The sequence below is a fragment of the Culex quinquefasciatus genome, chromosome 3 (assembly GCF_015732765.1).
Source record: "Culex quinquefasciatus strain JHB chromosome 3, VPISU_Cqui_1.0_pri_paternal, whole genome shotgun sequence".
NCBI classification, from domain to species: domain Eukaryota; kingdom Metazoa; phylum Arthropoda; class Insecta; order Diptera; family Culicidae; genus Culex; species Culex quinquefasciatus.
Genome location: NC_051863.1, coordinates 154,159,767 through 154,182,440, shown reverse-complemented (window position 1 = coordinate 154,182,440; position 22,674 = coordinate 154,159,767). Strand labels below are relative to the sequence as shown.

Below are 22,674 nucleotides of genomic sequence, written 5' to 3'. Positions count from 1 at the left end.
CTCCGAAGGAGGAGGAGAGGACGGGGGCGAATTTCGTCCCGTGATCAAGGTTCGGCGCAGGAAGGCTAAGGAGGAGATCAACGACGGCAATGGCCAGGAAGTGGAGAAACTGCTCAGCAACAACAAGTTCAGCCCGCTCGCGGAGAAGAGCAACAACAACAACAATGCGAACCCAGTAGCAGAAAAATCCACCCCCGTGGTACCAGCACCCGTCAAGTCGACCGGAGAGAAGAAGCAGCCGCCGCTGGTGGTGAAAGAAACGAGCTTCGCCCGTCTTGCGAAGGTGATGTCGACATGTGATGTCCAGCCGGAACACAAACTGACGCGGAACGGCACCAAAATTACGTGCTTCTCGAGCGACGACTTCGACACGGTGCAAGCCCACCTGAAGAAGAACAAGGTGCAGTTCTACACGCACGGAAAGCGCAGTGCGAGACCGCACCGGGTAGTAATGCGAGGTCTCCCGAACGTGGAACCGGATTACATCAAGGAGCTGCTAAAGACGGAACATCAGCTGGACGTCTTGGCAGTACACGCCATCAGGCGGAAGCAGCAGCTTCCCGCCATCGATGAGACGCCTTTCATCGTGCTCTTCCCCAAGGCACACCAGTCTGAAGGAGTTGAGTAGCAAGGTAAAGAAAGTGGGACCAGTCGTCGTCCGGTGGGTGGCCTACCGGAACAAAGAACCGCACGTGACCCAGTGCAAGAACTGCTTGCAGTTCGGTCACGGAACCAGTAACTGCCATCTCAAGCCCAGGTGCAGCAGCTGTGGGGGTGCCCACAGCACGGAAAAGTGCAAAGCAGAAGAAACGGAAGCCAAGAAGTGTGTCAACTGCTCTGGATCTCACGAGGGTCTGGACCGCAGCTGTCCCAAACGTGCGCAGTTCATCCAGTCGAGGCAGCAGGCGTCCAAGCCGAAGCCGCCAGCATGGAAGAAGGACAAACAGACTCCGGCAGGAGCTGTGTTTACCGCGGCGGATTTTCCTCCGCTACCTGGAGCGGTGCCGTCCGTCGGGACGGAAGAAAAACATCCTCGTCCCGCAGGAAGAAGTCCAGATAATACTGGCGCCGGCGCCGGTGCAACCCCGAAGGCGGAGCAAGGCGAACCGAAGCTGTACAGCGAGTCGGAGCTGTGGTCCATTTACAGAGAATACAGAGGTCGCTTGAGGCAGTGCAAGACACCCGAGGAACAGATTGACGTGATCGCACACTTGCTGACACATGGCACGAGAAAATGATAATCTAGATCAGTTCCGGTTTTTTTTTATTTTTCTTTTATTATTTTTTTTATTTTTGATCCTCGGTCCTAACCTGGTCACAGCACCTAAAAGGACCTAATAAAAATAAGTTATGAACAAAAAAAAAAAACGGTTCTCAACCTTTTCTAGGCTAGGTACCCTTTTTCGTGTTACTTGAGCTGCTGGTACCCCCTAGCGTTCATACATGAAATTTTTCGTTTGCATGAGATTTTTTTACATTCCAATTCACGAAGAAAGAAACATGAATTTTGAAGTATTAAAAATGTCGTAAATCTTGTTTCTAGAGTTGTTTAAAAACATGTACTGGATAGGCCACACAACGTCCATGTACATTTCTTCAATTCAGAGGCAGTTTTTGTAAATATTGCTCGGTTTGTTCTAGAGGTCGTAACGAGGTGCTCCGATTTGGATAAAACTTTACAACTCCAATACTTCTAACTTACGTGAAATTTTCCGAGGATTCCGAATATGACAAAAATGGGACTAAAAAGTGCCGCTATGGAAGCCTACAGGGCAAAAACTAACGTTGTAAAATGTTTGATACAGAAAAATCGAAAAACTATGAGAAAAAATGCGATTGGCCAAAAAGTTATTACCGTAGGCTTATAGTCCATGAAATTCCCTAACTTTTGACCTATGGGAGTATGGGTGTTGGAGGCTGTTGCAAAAAGATATTAAGGTTTTAAAAAAATCAATTTTTAACAGTAATTTGCAAAAGCTATGAGAAAAAGTTAAACAAATCCTGGATGTCTATGGCTCATTTTGAAGTGCTTCAAAAGACCTTTCGAATGCATCTAAGAGTGTTAAAATTGATGAAGTTTTACGCAGACGCGAGCAATTTTAAGATTTTTTATGTTTTTTGAACCTCAAACTTCAAAGCCCGTTTTACCCCACTTCCATTTGTCGTAGAGGGCTCATATTTGGCATGAGTTCATCTGTATAGACAATGTATAGACAAACAAACGCTGAAAGTTTCATCCAAATCGGAGCACCTAAATACGACCTGTTACACATTGGTGAAAAACTCGCTCTCAATAATGCTTCAAAATAAAATGTTGTTCCCTGTTTTTCTTTAAAACTATCTACTGAAAATTTCTTTAAATTTAGAGAATTTTTTTTTTATAAATTAAGTTTTCGTTGTCTTTTTCATTTCTACAAACATCCCCCATATTTTTTTAAATTTTATTTTTATGTAAATTTAAATTTTGTAAATAGTATTTTTTTGAAGTTGTAGCTATTTTCAATTGAAAAATTATTCTATTAAATGGTTGAGAAAAATCTTTTCTGCTTTCTTTTTTGAACATTTTTGATCGATTCTTTTGTTGCATATACAAATTTGAAACAAATAATTGTAGAAAAAAAAAACAAAAAAACTCAAAAACGGTGCACTTTACTTCAAATTCATAAAATTTCTAAACGAATGCAAATTATAGATTTATCATTCAAATATTTTTTAAACATTTTCTGATTGGTCAAAAACAATTCGCCCGTAATTCATTGCACCTTAAGCATGGTTGTTATTTTTTTATTCAAAGCAATTTGTTTTTTTATTCTCTCAAATATTTTGTTTGGGACAAATGTTCGCCATTGTGGGTTTGTCCTCCGACCCCTGAGACTGCTCGTGGTACCCCCAGGGGTACATGTACCCCAGGTTGAGAATCGCTGGTAGAGGAAACATTTTGCTTTATGAAAAAAATCGCCATGTAAAAATATAATAGGATACAAAAACATCCATAACCAAGAAGCATGAGTCTACTACACAAATTCAAACATAGTTTTCACGAATTCTTCATTTATAATAACAGGAATAATATTCTAATTGAGAAAAGAACATATTGAATAAATTAAAGAGGCTTTTGTCAAATTTTAACTAAACTAAAAATATTTTCCCGGTTTGTCAGTCGAATTCCCGAGTTTTTCCCGGTTTTCTCCCGGTGGATAAAAATCCCGGTTTTTTCCCGGTTTTCCCGGTTTTTTCCCGAGGTGGCCACCCTGCGATTCCACTCCGCAGGCTGTTGACGATGACAACGATACCTTGTCACTCCAAAGATCCTTGGAAAACTATGTTTACCAAAAGCGCTGAGTGGCTTGTATCGTTAGGAATTATGATGATTAGGTATGCAAAATTAAAAACGGCGTTCTTAACACCCCCATCCATCTGGGGGTTGGGCTCTATGGGAAAAGCTGGGATTAATTTCTTCTTGATAAACACTTGCAGGAGGATAACATAACCTAGGTGTCTTATGTGAGCAAGACATGAGCCGGCTTTTTCAATATTTGTTTATTTTTAAGATTATTTTAATCAAATAAAAGCAACGTTATCTCCAAGTAAAAATAACATTTTGCTTAAGCTCGCTCAGTCGAGTACCTAAATCAAGACAAGATTTCCGTGGTCCCCACCCTCAAAGCGCAAAGATCCGGTCGGACTTCGGGGTTGCGATTTCCACCAGATAACTCCTTTGTTGGTTGTTTTTCCCACCGCAGACCGACCAAGTCTTTCTGGCGCAAAAAAAAAATAAAATAGAAAAGGATCCGTTTTTCTTTTCTTTCGGAGGCTAATCCTGTCCCGGATTAGCCCGCCGACGGTGGAAAGCTTGAGCTTGATGAAAAATGTACCGCTCGCGATGGGTCGTGCCAAAGGTATAAATAGTGCGGTTTAAGGATTTTCCATAAATTCAATTACGTCGTGGTCGTATTTGCTGTTTGGTCTTTCGTTCGCAATTTTTCTTTTTCCTGTGTTTACGTTCCATGGAGAACCGATTAGTTAAGTAAGGGGGTGGGGCTTCATAAAAAAATGAGACAAAGATTTATGGGGACTCGTAAACTGGCTTCGCGACAATAAATTGCCTCTCTTCTAATGAAGGAAGTGGTCGCGCCGAAGTTGTATAGTTTATTTATTGTCCGTGGGAGACAATATCGAGCGATATAAATTATGTGATTTAATAAAGATTAAGCCGGATATACTATCCACTGAGCCCGTCTAGCGTTTTTAATGTCTCATCTTTGTGGTTTGTTTATTTGTCATTTACCTTCTTAGAAAGCAGTTCAGTTTCCGAACAAGTACTGAATCAAGATTATTTTCATAGATGAACATAAGTCGAGCAACTTTTTTTTAAACTTTTATATTATTATATTTAATTTTTTTACAAAGATTACAAAACAAAATCGTTAGACATAATTACATATTTCTGCAAACCTTACACCTTTGCACTTTTCCGTGTGTGTGTTCACCCCTGCATGTTATTTACTTATTCTAGGTTATTTTCGATGTTGTATTGAATGTTGTTAGCTAACAATATAATTTAATTTAATTTTTGTTATAGCAAATAGAAGCATCATTTCATGAACTCAAAATGCTCACTCACCAACCAAAAACGTGAACAAACTTTGCGCCACCAATACGACCAAAGTGATCATGAAAATCGCTTAGCACCAATTCTCGTTTCTTCCTTTGATTTGACTTTACTCATTGATTTTCTTAACAATCGATCATGCATTGTTTTTACATTTTTGTTTTATTTTTCTAACTCTCAACCGATGTTCCACGTTTCACCGACACCGACACCCTCAAGAGTGCTGGGAGAACAAACTCAACTGTTTCAAAAACTTGTAAACTTCTTTCAACTAACATTCTCTCCATTTCTCTCGGTGCAGCTCGCGACCGATGCGTTTCCAGATTGGCCTACCGAGTACGATCGAGAACAAGGAAAACACCCGGCCGTACGTGATCCGCGAAGGGCACGCGGACAACGATGACCAGAACGACGGCCCGATCTGCTACCGCGAGGATGACGCCGACCGGGCGGCCAAGATCGCCCGCAAGGAGAGCCTCTCGATCAAGGTGGGTTCTAAAACGTGATTAAATAATTTAAAATTTAATTAACAATTTTGTTTATTAAACTTGCAGTTGGCCCTGCGGCCGGACCGGCAGGAGCTGATCAACCGGAACATCCTGCAGATGCAGTCGGACAACGAGAAGCAAGAGTCGAAGGAAGCGATCGGGGCGCGGCTCATCCGGCGGCTGTCGATGCGACCGACGGCCGAGGAGCTAGTCGAGCGGAACATCCTGAAGAGTAAGTCTCAACAACTAAAATTCGCTAGATAAAATTACTGACCTTTCCCCAATTTGTAGCGCAAACTCCGGCCGAGGAGAAGAAGCAAAAGGAGGAGAAGAAGCGCTACCTGCTGCGGAAGCTCAGCTTCCGACCCACCGTGGACGAGCTGAAGGAGAAGAAGATCATCCGCTTTAACGACTACATCGAGGTGACGCAGGCCCACGATTATGACCGGCGGGCGGACAAACCGTGGACGCGGCTCACCCCGAAGGACAAGGCCGCCATCCGGAAGGAGCTGAACGAGTTCAAAAGCTCCGAGATGGCGGTGCACGAAGGCAGTCGACATCTCACCAGGTACGTTGTCGCTTGTTTTGAGCGAAAATACACATACATGTTTTGTATCTTTTCACTTTTTTTTTTTTGATTATTTTTAATCTTTATTTGAATCTTGAAATTGACAAAAAAAAAATATACTTAAATTCTGATGTCCTTTTCAGATATTTTACCTAAAAAAAATATCAAAATAGAGTTCACAGAATGCCACAGAATATAAAAAAGTCGAAACAGCAACTTCAACTCACTTGCTCTCGGCCGAAACTCATCCGATCAGAACGATTCTTTATCCACCCACTACAGACGACTGGGCGAACAGTACTAATTACGTGAGAATAATTCTCCCCAACGCACACCAATACGAAATTATGTTCATTCGTTCATTGAAACTGTTCATCCCATTGAGTGACTACTATTGACAAATGACCATCGAACCGTGTTGGTCGGTACTGTAAAGGGACAGATATTATGTGTAGAAGGTCTGGTGATCGATTCTCGATACTGACACTGTGGTTTCTACTACTAGTCTGTGCACTTTTTCCTCCCGGATGGGTAAAGTGGAGAATTAAACTTCTAACTACTGCGAAAGAATTAATTGGATCCGATACGTAATATTTTCACTGTAAATTATTTAAAACTAAAATAAATATGTTTCACCATTCAATTTTCCTTGAATTTTTAGTCGTTTGCATCAATATTTTAAAATTATGGAAGGAACTTTCCCAAAACACATTTATTGAACCCAATGTTCCACTGCTGATCATATCGGTAAATAAAAAGCTACTGATTTCTGTAAAATTTATCTAAAATTTGGTAATTTTGAAATTTACTAAACTCAAGGAGTTATTAGACTATGACAAACAAAAAACAGTCTAATACCTCCTTTTTTCGTTTTGAAAAATGGTTACCCGATCAAAATTTTATCGATTTCGGTGAATACTCATTCAAATGTACTTGAAAAAGTTAAGTTAAGATCAGTAATCCTTCTATCAAAATGAAAATCAGTAGAAAAATGAACGAAAATGATAGTTGCTACGTGTTAGCTTTACCGAAATTTGTAGTTTTAAGTTTACGTTCAGCAGTTATAAGTAAAAGGTTACCGATATTGATACAAAAAATGTAATTTTGTAAAACTTATTTTTACCGAGTTCGATTTTCAGCTGTCGAGCGATCGGTAAATTCAAGCTGTCGATAACGGTATGTCCCGCCCGTCTAAAATTCTTTGTGTAAATATGGGTATCCGGCGCCGTCGCTCCGTGCCGTACTCAAACACTTAGGAGCCCAGGGCGGCGAAGTCCTTGTAGTTAAAAAAGGAAGACACTAGTGGTTGGTACTAGCAATAGTGGCCGACAGCTATAAAAAGTCAACTTCGTTTCTTCGATAACGGTAAAATTTTATTTAAATTTGGTATTCATTGTCTTTTGTGTTTTACCGAATTTGAGTAAGTAAGGGCTGTAGCCCAGTTAAAAAGCAGACAAACGTCAAAAAACCAAAACAAATCAAAATGACCGAGATGGATGCAAAAATCATATTCAATAAATAAAAACACTTTTTTCAAAATTTTGTTTAATTTCAAGTTACAATTAAAGAAAAATGAAAAGTAAGCATTGTAAATAAATTTGAGTAACTTTTATTTTTATATTTCAACTGATAAATATTATGCATCGGTATTCCCCTCGTTATTTTTTGTTCAGCCCAGTTAACGAGCAACATTCGGTGACTGGGCTACGTTCTCAGCCCAGTTACCGAACAACTACTGTAGTTCAAAATTTTGTTGAATTCAGATGGTTTATTTGAATTTTGGTTCTCAAAAAGGATGAATTTACATTTAAAATGTGTTAAATATTTTCTGAAAATTTCATTTTTGCATTTAAATCGTTCATATTAATCAAAAAGTCGTCCAAATTTGCAGAAAATGCAAAGTCTGTCAACATCTTGAACAGATAATGGTTTATATTTATTCTGGCTGTACTCGAAAAAACTGGCATTCTGCCAACCCTGGCAGCTCTGCTAAAGAGGGTATCAAACTAAAGTGGCAACAATTGGTGTCAAACCATCGGGGTTTCTGCATTTTTATATGACCTAATCTCACCCCCAGACTCAATTTCATCCCTATGAAATGCCAAGTTTAAAAATGTTTCAATAGTTTGAAATATTTTGGATTGCTTTATTTTTATGTTGCGTAAGTCTTTTTGCAATTTTTTAAAATAATTTTGAATGATTTAAAAATGTTTTTTTTTTGTAATACTACAAAGTATTACTAATTGTGCTGTATTTTGTAAAATAATGCCCTGAAAATAAGTCGGGATTTTGTTTTTTTATTCATGGCTCTTCCATACGCATTCTTAAATTTAAATCACGTAACTTTTTATGCATTAATTCTTACAATCTTCTTTCACTTTTTCTTTCACAGGTTTCATAGGCCATGACAGCTGCAATGCAGGATCAAACAGAGACATTTTGCCGTTCATTACTTTACATTTCTTATTAAGAACTACTACAACAACCATTTGATTGTGTACATATAAATCAACCAACCAACCATCAGCAGCAGCAGCAACAGTAACACAAATTGAAATAATTAGCAGCCAACCCTGGTGAAGTCGGAACTTCCTGTCAACCCAATCGGAACCTTAAATTTTTGAATCACGCCGCAACTTTTTAACCCTTTGACGATTGGTAGCAGCAGCAGCAGCAGCAGATTCCAGGTTCTGGTCACCCAGGTAAGGTACGGCGTTTGCACCGTAACAGAAGGTCCTACAAGTTTTGTTTGTAGTCGAACTCGCTCTGGGTCATCGGGGGATGGGAACGGCAAAAAGAAACAGAAATATTAAAGCAGTAACAAAAAAAACACAGCAAAAAAAATGTTTCAGTAAGAAATTAAAGGAAACCTAACAAAAAAAATATTAAAGGAAAAAATAATAATACTGTGATAATGTTGACGTTATTAGAATGTTACCGAGCAAACATAACAAAAAATGATAATGAAAACACAAAACATAAGAAACGTGGTGAGATTTAGCGGTTAGTGGCTTTGTGGAAGAAATTAGTACGGAGCAAAAACACACGAATCGGCGGTAGCATTTTTCTTGGTGGCGGCAGCGAGTGCTCGTGGGATCGGTTGGTTATCTGAAATGGGGGAAATTTTATGATTTTTTTTTTCAGATTGAAACAAATGAAAATTTTAAAAGAGTTATTTAAAAAAGTTCTTTTCATGAAAAGAAACATTTTGAAAATTCCAATAAGTTTCGCTGAGCAATTGTTCTCATTTGTATAAGTTTTACGTTTACTGAGGGTGTAGCAAACCAAGAGCAAAACCTGTTCCGATCACCAAATGAAAACTTCTTGCAGCTGCGTGTGTACGTACAGCTCAAAACTGTAAGTTTATTTAGAGAGAAATAATTCATCGAATCTAAGCCATATAATCTACCAACTTACATCAATTAGTTTTCTTCGATACTGGGTTGATCGAACAATACAATTTTCCACCTGCTATTTAATTCAACCTGCGTGTTAGAATAAACAATTAGCTTCAAAATACATTTTGCGCCCTTTTAACTCACGTATCCGAAATCAAACAAATCGATATATTTAGCCCCTGCTCAAAAATGTGAAGAAATCCAATTTTAATCTTCTTGCAAACTAGAATAACTGTTCTTCGCTTCGTAAACTGCAAAATGTGAGTTAATGTGACGACGCGGTCTTCTTGTCAATCGTACTTCCGCAGTCGGCTGACAACGTCAGGTTGACAGGCGGCGCAGCGGCCGGAGTCGGCACGGTGCGTTTAGCGGTGTTGTCCAACGGCGGTGCCAACAACTCCCCCTCCCGTAACTCTGGTCCAGGACCAGGGTTCTGGTCAGATTTACTCCTACACTCCAGTATCGCTAGCTTTGCGATGGGACGCCGATAAACGCCTTTCGAAGTTCTCACCATTGCCTGACGTACTCTCCCGTCGACTCCTCGGATGACCTTCTCGACGATACCCCGAATCCAGGTTCTGCGGTTGTTTCCGTCGACCAAGTAAACCAGCTCTCCTTCTTCGATCGGTTTTTGTTCTGCACACCATTTGGTCCGCTGGTTGACGGTGGGCACGTACTCTTTCAGCCATCTCTGCCACAACATATCCGCGAGCTGTTGAGACCGCTTATAGTTGTCGCGCAGTGCTTCTGCTGAGCTCGCCGGAACGTTGGCTTCTTCTCGCTCCCCAGCAGGAAGACCGCGGATGAAGTGGTTGGGCGTTATTGCTTCGTCTTCAGCAGATTCTTGCGGGATATAGGTGAGGGGCCGTGAGTTCACCATGTCCTCAGCTTCAGCCAGCACGGTGTGAAGAATCTCGTCCGTCAGCTTCTTTCCGTCGTGTAGAGCCTTGAGTGCGTCCTTCGCCGATCGTACTAGCCGCTCCCAAACTCCACCAAAGTGCGGCGCCGCCGGAGGATTGAAGTTCCAGCGAGTCCTCGCGTCTGTGAAAATGTCCGCACATTCCAGTTCGATGCACTTGACCTTCTGGACCAGTTCCTTACTGGCGGCTTGAAAGTTAGTGCCATTATCGGAGAAGATCTCCAGTGGTGCACCTCTCCGGCTGATGAAACGCCTGATCGCCATCATACACGACGCGCTGCTCAAGCTGTGGGCGACTTCCATATGGATTGCTCGAGTTACAAGGCACGTAAACAGACATATCCACCTCTTTTCGGTGCGTCTGCCGATGGTGACGATTACGGGACCGAAATAATCGATACCTACGTAGCTGAATGGACGCAATTGGGGTGTGAGGCGCTGCACCGGAAGAGGGGCCATCCTGGGAACTGCTGGTTGACACTTGTTGTTGTTGCACCACGTGCAGGTCTGCATCACCTTCAGGACTGCAGCTCTGATGTTCTGGACGTAGAACCGTTGGCGCAGTTCGTTTACCACCGTCTCTCGATTTGCATGGCCGAACTTCTGGTGGTAGAGATCAAGAAGCTTATTGGTGATGACATGTCCTTTCGGCAGCACGATGGGGAACCGCTGTTCAAAGGGTAAGAATTCGGCGTGGGCCGAACGTCCTTCCATCCGGATGACTCCATACTCGTCCAGGAAAGGTGCCAACCGGTGTAGTGGGCTGGAACGTTCGATGGAGTGCCACTTCTGCTGTTCCAGTTCCCGGTTCTTAAGCAGAATCTTCTTCTCGTCCGGAAAACCTTCTTGTTGTGCAGCTTGCCACAGGTGGTTCTCTGCTCGTTGATATTCGTCGCGGGTAAGAGGGACTTTCACCAGCGATTCGGTCCGCATCACGGACCGTTCCAGGTTGAATGTGGCTTGTAGTGTCTGAATTGGCTGCTTTTTCTGCTTCCGGCGCAGATTGGTGATGAACCGAAACACGCAGGCGACGGTTCTTACCATGATCTTCCATCGTGAGAAGTGAGTAGGGTCGATGAGGCACGAGGCGAATTCGATCTCGTGAAAGAGGTGGAAAGCTCGCAGTTCTTCTCGGACGTTGGGCGCCGGCAGCTCCCGCAGGATCAGGTCTTCTTCTGGTATGAACAGCTCTTCCGGACCAAGCCATTCGCTGTCGCCGTCCAGTGGTGGTCCGTGTTTTCCCCATTTGGTCAGCACATCAGCGATGTTGAACTTGGTCGCTACGAACTGCCAGTCGTCCACGTCGGTGTGGCTGAGGATTTCTCCGATTCGATGGGCTACAAACTGTTTGTACTTCTTGTGGTCTGACCGGATCCACGACAACAGCGTCGCGGAATCGGTGTGCATAACGGTTCGCTTAATGGGGAGGGTGTGATTCGCCTTAATCGCCGCCGCCATCCGAGCCCCTAGTGTTCCGGCTTGCAGTTCGAGGCGAGGAATAGACATGTACTGTAGCGGGGCTACCTTCGCTTTTCCGGTCACCAGCGACACTCTCGGCTTTCCGTACACCCAAATTCGAAAGTACGCGACGGCCCCGTAGGCCTCCTCGCTTGCGTCAGTGAACACGTGGAGTTCAAGGTTTACGTAGTCCGACAGTTTAACTCCGAGGAAGTAGCAGCGAGGGACGGTCATGGCTTGCACGCGAGGTAGAAGCGCTATCCATTTGTACCACTTTGCTGCCGAGGTCTCGTCCAAGACTTGATCCCACGGGCACCCATTTCTCCACAGGTCCTGGATTATGATTTTGCCGAAAATAGTAAATAGCGCCCACAAGCCGAGGGGATCGAAGAAGCTCATGACGATACTTAACAGGATCCGCTTGGTCGGCAGTTTTCCCTCAGTTAGGTACGGCTGAAGATCATCGCGCAGGTTCGTGACAAACACGAAAACGTCGTCGATCGTGTTCCAGGACATGCCCAGGACTCGCTGCATACCGCTGCTCTTGTCGCCGCCGACGGTTACCAGCTGGCTTTCGACTTGAACTCCAAAATGCTGCAGGAACTCTGGGCTGTTTGACACCCACTTGCGTAGTTGAAACCCAGCTTTGGAGTGGATGAACGCGACCTCGGTAGCTCGCTTGATGGCCTCTCCAACGGTGAACGTCGAGTCCAAATAGTCATCGACGTAATGACTTCCAACGATTGCCTCAACAGCGTCCGGATACTGCTCGGAGTACTCTTCCGCATTCCTGTTTTTGATGTACTGAGCGGAGCAGGGTGAGCATGCCGCACCAAAGGTGGCGACATCCATCACGAAGATCACCGGCTGGCTGGATCCATTGGACCGGTACAGGAACCTCTGGGCGGATTTGTCACTCGGTTGAATCTGCAGCTGATGGTACATTTCGGCAATATCGCCGCCGAAAGCGATGGGGCGTTCTCGAAAGCGACTCAACACGGTAGGCAGACTTGTCAAAAGGTCTGGTCCTTTGAGCAACTCTGTGTTCAGTGACTTCCCTCGGACGGACGCTGCGGCGTCCCAGACAAGTCGGACCTTTTCCGGCTTTTTTGGGTGCTTAACGACGTTCAAGGGTAGGTACCAGATCTTGCCCGGCTCAGCTTGGTTCAGCTCGTTGGGTGTAGCGACGTGGGCGTAGCCTTTCCGCTGGTATTCGACGATTTGATCATCCACGTTCTTCTGCAAAGCCGGATCCTTCGCCAACTTCCGTTCCAGCGCTTGCATGCGCTTTAGCGCCATCGGAAAACTGTCCGGTAGCTGCGGGTAGTCGTTGCGCCAAAGGAGCCCCGTTTGGAAGCGATCGCCGACTCGGATTGTAGTCTTCTCCAACAGTTCTCGCGCTCTGCCGTCCTCTGTTGATTCGGGAAGCACAGAGATGGCCAGTCCGGAGTCTTCTAAGGTGAAATGTCTACGAAGTAGTTCTTGTAGGTCATGGTCCGACAGATTACCGGCAGCGTGATGGCCGGTATACCCAGACACTACATCGTCACCAGCTTGAGGGCCGTAGATTGTCCAACCGAGTTGAGTCCGAACAGCTATTGGCTCTCCAGGATTTCCAATGCGCGACTCGAGTGGAGCGTACACGTGTAGATGCTTGAGGCCGATCAGAATCTGCGGTGAACCATTTGCGAAGTCGGCCAGGGGGAGACCACGTAGATGTTTGAAGCGAGCTGCCACTTCCGAATACTGCACCTTTTGCTCTGGAAGCTGCAGGTGTTGTACCGTGTGCACGTTGCGCAGCAGAAATCGGTTTTGAGAATCCGCCGCGGAAACCGTCACATCCACCGACCTTGAATCTCGTTCCATCCGACTCATACCAGCTGTCCACTTGACGAGTATCGGCTTCCTGGTTCCTTTTAGCTTCATTTGATCCGCAACGCTGCTGTCCATCAAAGAGAAAGACGAACCTTCGTCAAGAAAGGCGACGACATCAAACGAGCGACCATCGTGGTAGATCTTGATCGGGACCACACGAAAGATTACGGGGTGTTGCTCCGAACTGTGCACGTGACAGTCCGTCGAAAGCGGTGCCGCCGGACCCGAAGGATGTAGCAGGGGGTGGTGACGTTCTTTGCAACTTCCAACATTGCAGTGCCCTTTGAAACGGCAACGCGTTTGCCCGTGTTCATTGAGACACAGCAGACATAAATTCCACTCCTCGGCAATATTCATTCGAGCTTCCCAAGCCAGCTTAAGGAAATCATCGCAGAACCGAATGCGGTGATCGGTTCGATTGCAAGCGCGGCATGGTCTGCGACCTCCATAATCATCACCCCTGCTCTGCTTCGACAGCTGCTCGGCGTCTACGTGTGTGTTTAAGAATCCCTCGTCTCTACCTTTCAGCTTCCTTTCATGGCGGTCTCGGTTTGGGCGTCGTTCCTCCTGCGGTTCGAAGTAGGCTGTGGCCTCCGTCGCTTCGGACACTCTTTCCGAGAGAAAGTCTGCAAACGTGCTTAAGTTCACCGCAGCGAACTGACGCTTGTACCGAACCCACTCAACCTTGGTTGGATCGGGTAACTTTTCCACCAGTTCCGCGATAAGCATTGGGTTAACTAGGTGATCCACCAGTCCCGAGGCCACCAGATGGTCGCACAGTTGTTGCACGACTACGCCAAAATTAATGAAAGTGGAGAGGCGATCTGCTCGTGGGGACTCCGCCTTCCGAGCCTTTTGCATGAGACAGTGGAGTAGTTGTTCCGGCCTGCCATAGAGCAGTCTGAGCGTCTCGATTACCCTCGGGACAGATTCCGGGTACAGCAGACTGGTCTGCACTCGTTCCAGCGCTCGTCCTTGGATGCTTGTCTGAAGTCTACCGAGATTCTCGAGGTTGGTCCAGTTACAGGCTCGGTTGCCGTTGTTAAAGCTGCTGATAAACATGGGCCAGTCCTCTGGCCGCCCCGTGAACACTGGTAGGTTCGCAAATGGTCCTTTTCGTGCAGCAATCTGCGCTCTAGTCAGTTCGGGCACGTCGTAGAAATCCGGCGCTGGATTTGGAACCGGCGCTGGATTCGGGGCCGGCTCTGGGTTCGGGGCTGGAGCTGGATTCGGGGCCGGCGCTGGATTCGGGGCCGGCGCTGGGTTCGGAGCCGGCGCTGGATTCGGGGCCGGTGCTGGATTCGGAGCCGGCACTGGATTCGGAGCCGGCGCTGGATTTGGAACCGGCGCTGGATTCGGGACCGGCGCTGGGTTCGGAGCCGGAGCTGGATTCGGGGCCGGCGCTGGATTTGGAACCGGCGCTGGATTCGGGGCTGGCGCTGGGTTCGGAGCCGGTGCTGGATTCGGGGCCGGCGCTGGATTCGGAGCTGGCGCTGGATTTGGAACCGGCGCTGGATTCGGAACCGGCGCTGGATTCGGAACCGGCACTGGATTCGGGGCCGGCGCTGGGTTCTGAGCCGCCGCTGGGTTCGGAGTCAGCCGCGGAGACGGCGCCGGTAGCGGTGGTGCTGGCCACTGGAATTGATTCTGTGGATTCGGCCCCGGTGGTCTGGAAAACGAGTTCTCTGCTGACTTGCCAGTTTTCACGTCGGGATGTTTGATAGGGGTAGAATACTTCGGGAACGCTCCACGATAGTCGTTGAAAGGCACAATTCCTCCGCCTACAGCACCTTCTTCTTCTTGCGACCCGTTGACTACGTGCCTGAATTCCACGTAGAGTTCATTTCTCCGCTGGTTCAAATCGGCATCCAGCGCCGCCTTTTGCTCCAGCATCTGCCGCTCCAGACGAAGAATCATCAATCGCTTTTCCTGCTCTCGACGGAGTTGATTTTGAAAAGCTTCCTGGAGTTGCTGCATTTCGAGCCGATGCTGCAGCTCCGCGTCCTCCTGCTCTGTTGACCCATCCGGCTTATTGATGACCGATGGGTTGGGCTTGCCTGGCAGGGTTTCGTCCACTTTCTTGGAGCCGTCCACGACGGTTGCTCCGTCATCTTCGTCGCCGGTTTGGTCGACCGTATCACCCAGGCCAGTGCACTTCTTGCAAGTGAATGACAGGTCCTTGTTGGCTTCGGTGACCCCGGCGCATTGGAGATGGAAAAAGCCCTGGCATTTCTCGCAGAATACCATCTGGCTTTCCTCGTTGGGGGGTTCTTCGCACAGAGCACACTCGTAACCGGTGAGGTTATGTTTCCCGGGTGCGCTCATCGTAATTGATTTTTGAAAATTGTTCCGATCACCAAATGAAAACTTCTTGCAGCTGCGTGTGTACGTACAGCTCAAAACTGTAAGTTTATTTAGAGAGAAATAATTCATCGAATCTAAGCCATATAATCTACCAACTTACATCAATTAGTTTTCTTCGATACTGGGTTGATCGAACAATACAATTTTCCACCTGCTATTTAATTCAACCTGCGTGTTAGAATAAACAATTAGCTTCAAAATACATTTTTGCGCCCTTTTTAACTCACGTATCCGAAATCAAACAAATCGATATATTTAGCCCCTGCTCAAAAATGTGAAGAAATCCAATTTTAATCTTCTTGCAAACTAGAATAACTGTTCTTCGCTTCGTAAACTGCAAAATGTGAGTTAATGTGACGACGCGGTCTTCTTGTCAATCGTACTTCCGCAGTCGGCTGACAACGTCAGGTTGACAGGCGGCGCAGCGGCCGGAGTCGGCACGGTGCGTTTAGCGGTGTTGTCCAACGGCGGTGCCAACAAAACCCAAAAGAGAACGAGCACCTCTTCTATCTTTTGTGAGATATGGTGAAAAAAATAGTTTCGAGATTTTCGAGAAAAATCGATCTCACCAATACATACACAGATGGAACGTCAAATTATGTTTTACGCCAATTTGAATTTAAATTATTTTAAATCTTCATCTTACACAATTCGATAGCACGCCCTTTTTAAATGTCACTCTAGATATTTTGACGTCTAGACACAATGCATTTTAGGCTTATTTGTTTGTAGTTGACAATAAGTGTAGCACCCGCTTGATAGAGACTCGTTGAGCACTCACTGTGAAAGAAAATCGAAGAGACCAGTTTTTCTCTTCCCTCTCGCGCGAGACAAAATTTATTCTCACGATCACAAGATGAAATGTCAGAAGTTGCCTAAGTTTGTTGTTAATTTTCGAAAATGGCGGAGGTATTGTTTATTTTGATTGAGGCAGGTTTTCCAGCTGTCAAAAAGTAGTTTTCCCAAAAAGGGGATTTTATATTTATATTCCAGACAAATTAAGACAGATTTTCTTTTCTGTGGCCAACCTGGATCAAAACCACTTTTTGAGCGGATTTGTTTTTTCAAAAAAAAAATAATGCTTCTTAAAGCGTTTTTCAATCCACAAAATTGTCAAATTTTCACTTTTCTGAAATTCCCTGCCTTACATATGTCAATATACCTTGTGCACGCACCATCGTTAGAAGAGTCTTCATTAAAGAGATTCACTGAGAGAGAAAATCGAAAGAGCTCTCTCTCGCGTGAGATAAAATGTAGACTCAATAGAGTTATCTACGTGCGCATGTTTGCGTGTACGTACACGAAAAAAAGTGAGGTTACATTTAGATAGCTCTATGGTTCGATCTCACCAATACATATTGACGTAAATTTTGGCTGACGATTAATGAAAGTGAAATTCATGGGAAAATGATATTCTCATGGATGTTCTTTTGAGAATTTTGAACAGATTTTCATCATCTCGTCGGTAAGAAAAGACTTCAATCAAACGTTGCCAAATTAAAACTCATAATAAATTATTGCTAAACTAACAATTACAGATAGAGATGCTCTGGTAAATGTTAATCTTGGTTGTTATTTCTCTTGAAACATAAACAGATATTAACCAACAAAAGCATAACGCCGCCGAAAATGCTACCGAAAATGATTGTTTGGAGCAAAAATTAAAAGCAACAGCACTCACGCAGATATCACACCTCCAAACACAACGGTATCTTGTATTATCACAAGAAAAAAAAACATAATAAAAGAAGGCGAAGAAGAAGAAAACACCTTTTTGACACGCAAATCGGTCAACCTCCAGCGGCTGGCATGGTTGCCAAATTTCAAGCGTTCGATGTTTGCGGCAAAAAAAGCCTAACTCCTCACACACTTCTTTGGGGGGAAAAACTCTGAAAAGAGAAAATAGGTTGGAACATGGAAAGCTCTGTATTTGTACATATCTTGTGGAAACATTACTACATTGCTAACCACTAAACAAAAAACATGCAAAATAATGCAAGCAAATAGAACAAATCGAGAGAACAATTTGAGAGAATTAATTGGATGGACATATTTTTTTAAATTGATAAAAACAAATTAAACGTACAGATAAAAAAGAAAACAGTCACACACTCTCATACTATAAAAACAAGTAAAATTATAGTGGAATCATTAAACACAATAAAACATTTAAACAAGCGAAAAAAGAGCAGCGCGCAGTGTGAGAAAACGAAGTGACGACACACACACAACAAAAATAAGCAATTACACTAATCGAACCATTCTTGATTGGGAGCAGTTGGAAATCAAAATAGGGCGAAAATAACAACGTAAACAAAAACAATGCGATGCAAGCGGGGACGAACAAAACTTGAATGAAGAAGGCGTTTTTTGTGTATATTTTAGTGAGATAAAGCGAAAAATCGAGATTTTTCGGCGAATCGTTTTCCAGGACGCGAAAGTAACTAGTTTTGTTCCCGTTTTTATTTCTTTCTTTTTGCACTAGTTGTAAAGGTTAATGCGATTTGAGAGAACGATAAGAGAGAAATCAACACAATACAAATTACTTTTAATTTTTCGTTTTCGTTCATCTATTACTTTCGTTGTAAGTTTTACGTTACTTTATCTGTAAAGTGTAGTTAAGAGAGGAAAAAAAATCAAGGACGTTTTCCCTTTAATTATTTTTTTCATTTTCCGTAGCAAGAAAATAAAATCGATTCATACAATCTGTAAGCTTAGAATAGCAAATACCGTTGTTCTGTATTTTTTTCGTCTCAATACTACGGTTTGCCAATTTGAAGATGCGTCACATTTCACACGCATTAGCAAAACAAAAAAATACATTACAATAGCGACGTCGCCACCACGTGGAGCGTTTGGTGCGTTCGACTCATCGAAGTTAAAGAAGAAGAAATAAAGCTGAAAGTAAATCGTATTGAAGAAATTCTAAATCAGTGGCAATTGTCGTGGAAAGAGCAACGTTTATAAACAACAACAAAAATGCTAGTAAGTAAAAGCAGAAAAAAAAATCATTAAAGTCGACTGTTCCGCTTTTTCGTTGTATTATCGTGTAGGAAAGTAAAAAAATACAAGAAAATAAACATTTAATTGGACGAAAGTGGCGAAAACTACGCTGAAGTGAAACAAACACAGACACACACACACACACTATAAATAAGCTGGAACTATTTTGTAAAAAGTAAAATACACTCTTACAACACAAACATTCAATTAGTGACGTTTTCAAAATTACCGTGATCATCTAATCATATAGCAGAAAACAAGCAAACAAACAAAAAATGTGGGGGAAGAAACAAGTCAAAATAAACATTAAAAAAACACACACATTAAACGAAAGCAAAAACACGCATAAGCCACAAACGTAAATTTGAACAGTTTAAACAAAAATATGTATAGAAAACAAAGGCCGTGTGTACTCCTAATAATTGCAACCAAAAAAAATTAGATCAGTTTTTCAACAAACTCAATTTGGAAAAAATACAACCGCGAAAAGTCCCTCTTTCCGCTTGACACAAACATACACAGAAACTCGGACGCAGGACTTTCCCCCAGACGAGAGAACACTTTTGGACGTAACTATTACTTTCTAGCAACAACAACAACAAAAGCAACAGGATTGAAAAATAACCTGACAGAAAGGCAGTAAAAAAAACAACTTCAACAAAAATAGTGGAAAAAGGTTATAAAAAAAAAGAAGAAAGAGGAAAAAACACATAGCGTTTAAGTGCGTCATGCATATATTATATTGATGAAAGAAAGAAAAAAAAGGAAATTAAAATCAATAATTTGAAAACACAAACTGAGAAGGAAAGAAAACAGAAGAAAAATAATGACAAATAAAACAAATGATAAATTTATGACGGTGGGGTTGCGATGATTGTGTGCCGAAAATTTATCCTCCTCCTCCTTGCCAACAAAATGTCAAAAATATATCACAAGTCTGTCTTCAACCTTTTAGTGTTTAGGGGCTCTCCACAACATTTTTTTTTTCTTTATCCAAAAACTACTGTTGAAAGTTCTGCCAGGAGAAAAATGTTCAGAATAGCGGCCTCTATAACTTTTTGGAAGGTAGCAAAGCGCTTACCCATAATGTGTGTGTGGTTCAATCCAACACCCGCTGGCAGGCAGCGAAATTATGGGAAACTGGCATTTTCTGATCAATTTTCACCATTTCGACCTTCAAGAAAAAAAAAGTGTTACAATTGAAAAAAAAATCCTCTTTTAAATAAATATTCAAAACTCGGATTTTTAGACGCACGATTTTTTTTTTTAATTTATGATGGAAGAAACATACATCTTTTGAGACATAGAGGTAAGGGCCACAAATGTTCCTGCAAAACCCAACAAAAAACAAGTTTTAAAAATAGAAATCTCAAAAATTACCTCATTTGTTATACAATTCACCCTTCGGAGGTTGGTCACTTTTTACACGGCGCTCACGCACTCTATCAAAGCAAACGTTTTGTAGTGTGTGTGAACTCCGTGTAAAAGGGGGGTGTCAAACTAAAAAGTGATCCCGTTCGTTTGACAACAGTTGGTGTCTATCCATCGTGGGTTTAGTGTATTTTTTTTTTTCATCGAACTATGTATTATTAAACTTTGGGCTAAATCCATAACCTAGATATTTTTAAGATTTTCGGAAATCACTACCGATGTCGGTAAAATTTTCACCAGAGTTGTTTTGACTTCCAAAGACGCCTACTTAGATTGCAAATTGAGAACATGATTTTTGATTTCCTAAACTTCTAAATTTGACCTCCTAGACCCACCTTCACGTATACAAAATCAAAATAAAATTCTGACCAAATGTCTGTGTGTGGTGATATGTTGATTAAAATAATTGCATAATTGTTTTGTATAAATTCGATCCATCGTAAGGTCCCATAAGTCCCTATTAAAAAATTATAAAGTTAAGTAAAGTACTTCAAAAGTTATGCTAAAAAATCATTTTGGCTTAAGTCCTGGTTTGGTTTTTGAAAAAAGAGGTAATTTTTATATTTTTAAAAAGTTATTTAAAAGACCGCGTACAAAAGACTGAAGATCTGACAACTTTATCTTCCTTCGGGAAGTCGCGTGTTTTCGCCTTACTTACAAGTGCCCTTACAAACTGTGCACAAAGTACACGTACGCGACCTCCGGTGGGTTAAGTTATGATCAAGTGTAAATTATACACATTTTGAAGCCGAACAATATTTTTTTTTATATAACTCTAAAACGGTGCACGATTTCGAAATGTAAGTAATTTTCGATTGCAAATTTAATTTTTAATCTTAAAATAATTTCGCAATATTTTTTCCAACCTTTTTTAACATTTTCAAAAAAAGCAATACAGACCAGATTCGATTATCCGAAGCCATTCGATTTTAGCGACCCCATTTTAGTCAAATTTGGATGGTTGATTGCTTTAACCCTCTACTGCCCAAATTTTTTTTTCGATTTTTTTTATTTTTCCCGTGTTCAGGAGGTCATTTTGAGCAACTTTTGTTCTACGAAAAACTTTACTTTTCTTGTTTTATGTTTTTCTTGTTTCATTTTAAGTATTTTAATTTGCGTTTATCTTGTTTAGTTTATGTTTGTTTTTGGTAGTATTTGGCCTACTCTACCACCTAATATAATTACATTTCGTCTATCTAATTTTTTCATGTTTTTACAGTAACTTTTTCAATTTTTTGCATGTTTTTCACATTTTCTGCTATAAAATGGAACCATTATCATTTAAATTGTAAATAAATGCTGGGGCACTACAAAAATTACTGCATACTTCTTTTTACTTAAAATATAGGAAATGTTAGTAAAAAACACAGCCAAAGTTGACCCCCAAAAATATTGCATTTTTAAAACATTGGCAAAGTCACATAAAACAAGTCAAACTTCCAACCCTAAAATTTTCCAAAATTTTAAAAGTTCTTCTTTCCAATGCTTTTTGAAGATCAAAAATTGGTTGAAAAATGGATTTTTGGCGATTTTTTAAATCGAAGCCCGTCTAGAGGCGGGGTTGGGTTGTAGAGGGTTAAAAATTATAAAATGCATTTTTTTTCAATATTTCATCACCGCCATTTTGGCGCCATCTTGGATTTGACAATTCTAAATCACTTAGGGGATATGCTTAAGCTCGACAATTAAAAATAAAAGAAATATTTTTTTGTGATTCGATCAGGCCGATGCAAATATTTTTCATGGTTTTTGTCCCTAGACCACGCCTTAGACTCTGGCCGGGTTCGAGAAAGACTGGGGGAAACCCATGACGCATAGGACTTTATAAAAAAGTACCTTAGATATGCTGTTATTAGTTTGCAAAAAATGCAAGATACGACAAAAAAAAATTTTGCGGTTTTGTACATCGAAAATTCCTAAAGTATTTGTCAATGTTTCTGCCTCGGTTTCTGCTTGAAATATTTAAACTCTGACTTGTTTTTTTTCTATTTTTTGTGTCCATCTCAATTCAAGCCCATTTTTTGCATTTTTCTTAATACCAAAGGGTTTGATCGAATTCCCGCAATAAATAAATTTGGTTGATAAAAAATTTGCCCTTCATGCTTTTAAAACCCTTCGAGGAGATCCGCAGATTCTTGAGATACATAAATTTTGTTCATATAAACATACTTTCCAAAACATTGCAATGGTTCTCGAAGTTGATATTTTTTCGGAAAATTACAATTTTGCACAAAAACGTACTATTCTTCAGCACAGCTTTGCATTTTTTTTAAACATGTTTTAAATTTTATTGGCAGTTTTAAGCCGAATCAAAAATATCTCCCCTTACCCTTGTCAAATACCTTTGACAGCTCCGCCCGCTAGTTCGTCAGCACACCGTTTCGCGGGTGCGCGCTCGCATCGTCAAAACAAAACGGTGTGTACGGCGGTGTGCCATGTGAGCAAAGTCATCAACAGCGCTAACGGCACACGAGTAATCTTATGAATGAATGACTCTCTCTCACAAATGAACTCTCTCGCTCTCACCACTACAAGGTCACGCGTGCGTGAGTGAACTT

General features: G+C 42.3%; 2 protein-coding genes and 1 long non-coding RNA gene across 8 annotated transcripts in view; 1 reads left to right on the top strand and 2 right to left on the bottom strand.

Annotated features, from left to right (window-relative positions):
- Positions 1–8,512, top strand: part of LOC6052250 (homeobox protein 5) — a 258,274-nt gene extending 249,762 nt beyond the window's left edge. For all 6 annotated transcript variants that reach the window (XM_038264780.1, XM_038264779.1, XM_038264783.1 and 3 more), the window contains 4 exons: positions 4,914–5,100; positions 5,167–5,332; positions 5,392–5,668; positions 8,061–8,512. In XM_038264780.1, coding sequence (XP_038120708.1) covers positions 4,914–5,100; positions 5,167–5,332; positions 5,392–5,668; positions 8,061–8,076 — 646 coding nt within the window. In that variant the 3' untranslated portion in view covers positions 8,077–8,512. The remainder of the gene's footprint in view (positions 1–4,913; positions 5,101–5,166; positions 5,333–5,391; positions 5,669–8,060) is intronic.
- Positions 8,421–17,629, bottom strand: LOC119770257. The gene is made up of 2 exons (XR_005278736.1): positions 16,166–17,629; positions 8,421–8,965 (listed from the first exon to the last, which is right to left on the bottom strand). It is a non-coding gene; the product is annotated as an uncharacterized LOC119770257 (long non-coding RNA).
- Positions 9,212–16,166, bottom strand: LOC119770256. The gene has a single exon (XM_038264778.1). The coding sequence runs from the start codon at positions 15,749–15,751 to the stop codon at positions 9,332–9,334; it is 6,420 nt and encodes a 2,139-aa protein (XP_038120706.1). The 5' UTR covers positions 15,752–16,166; the 3' UTR covers positions 9,212–9,331.
- Positions 17,630–22,674: the final 5,045 nt, after the last annotated feature.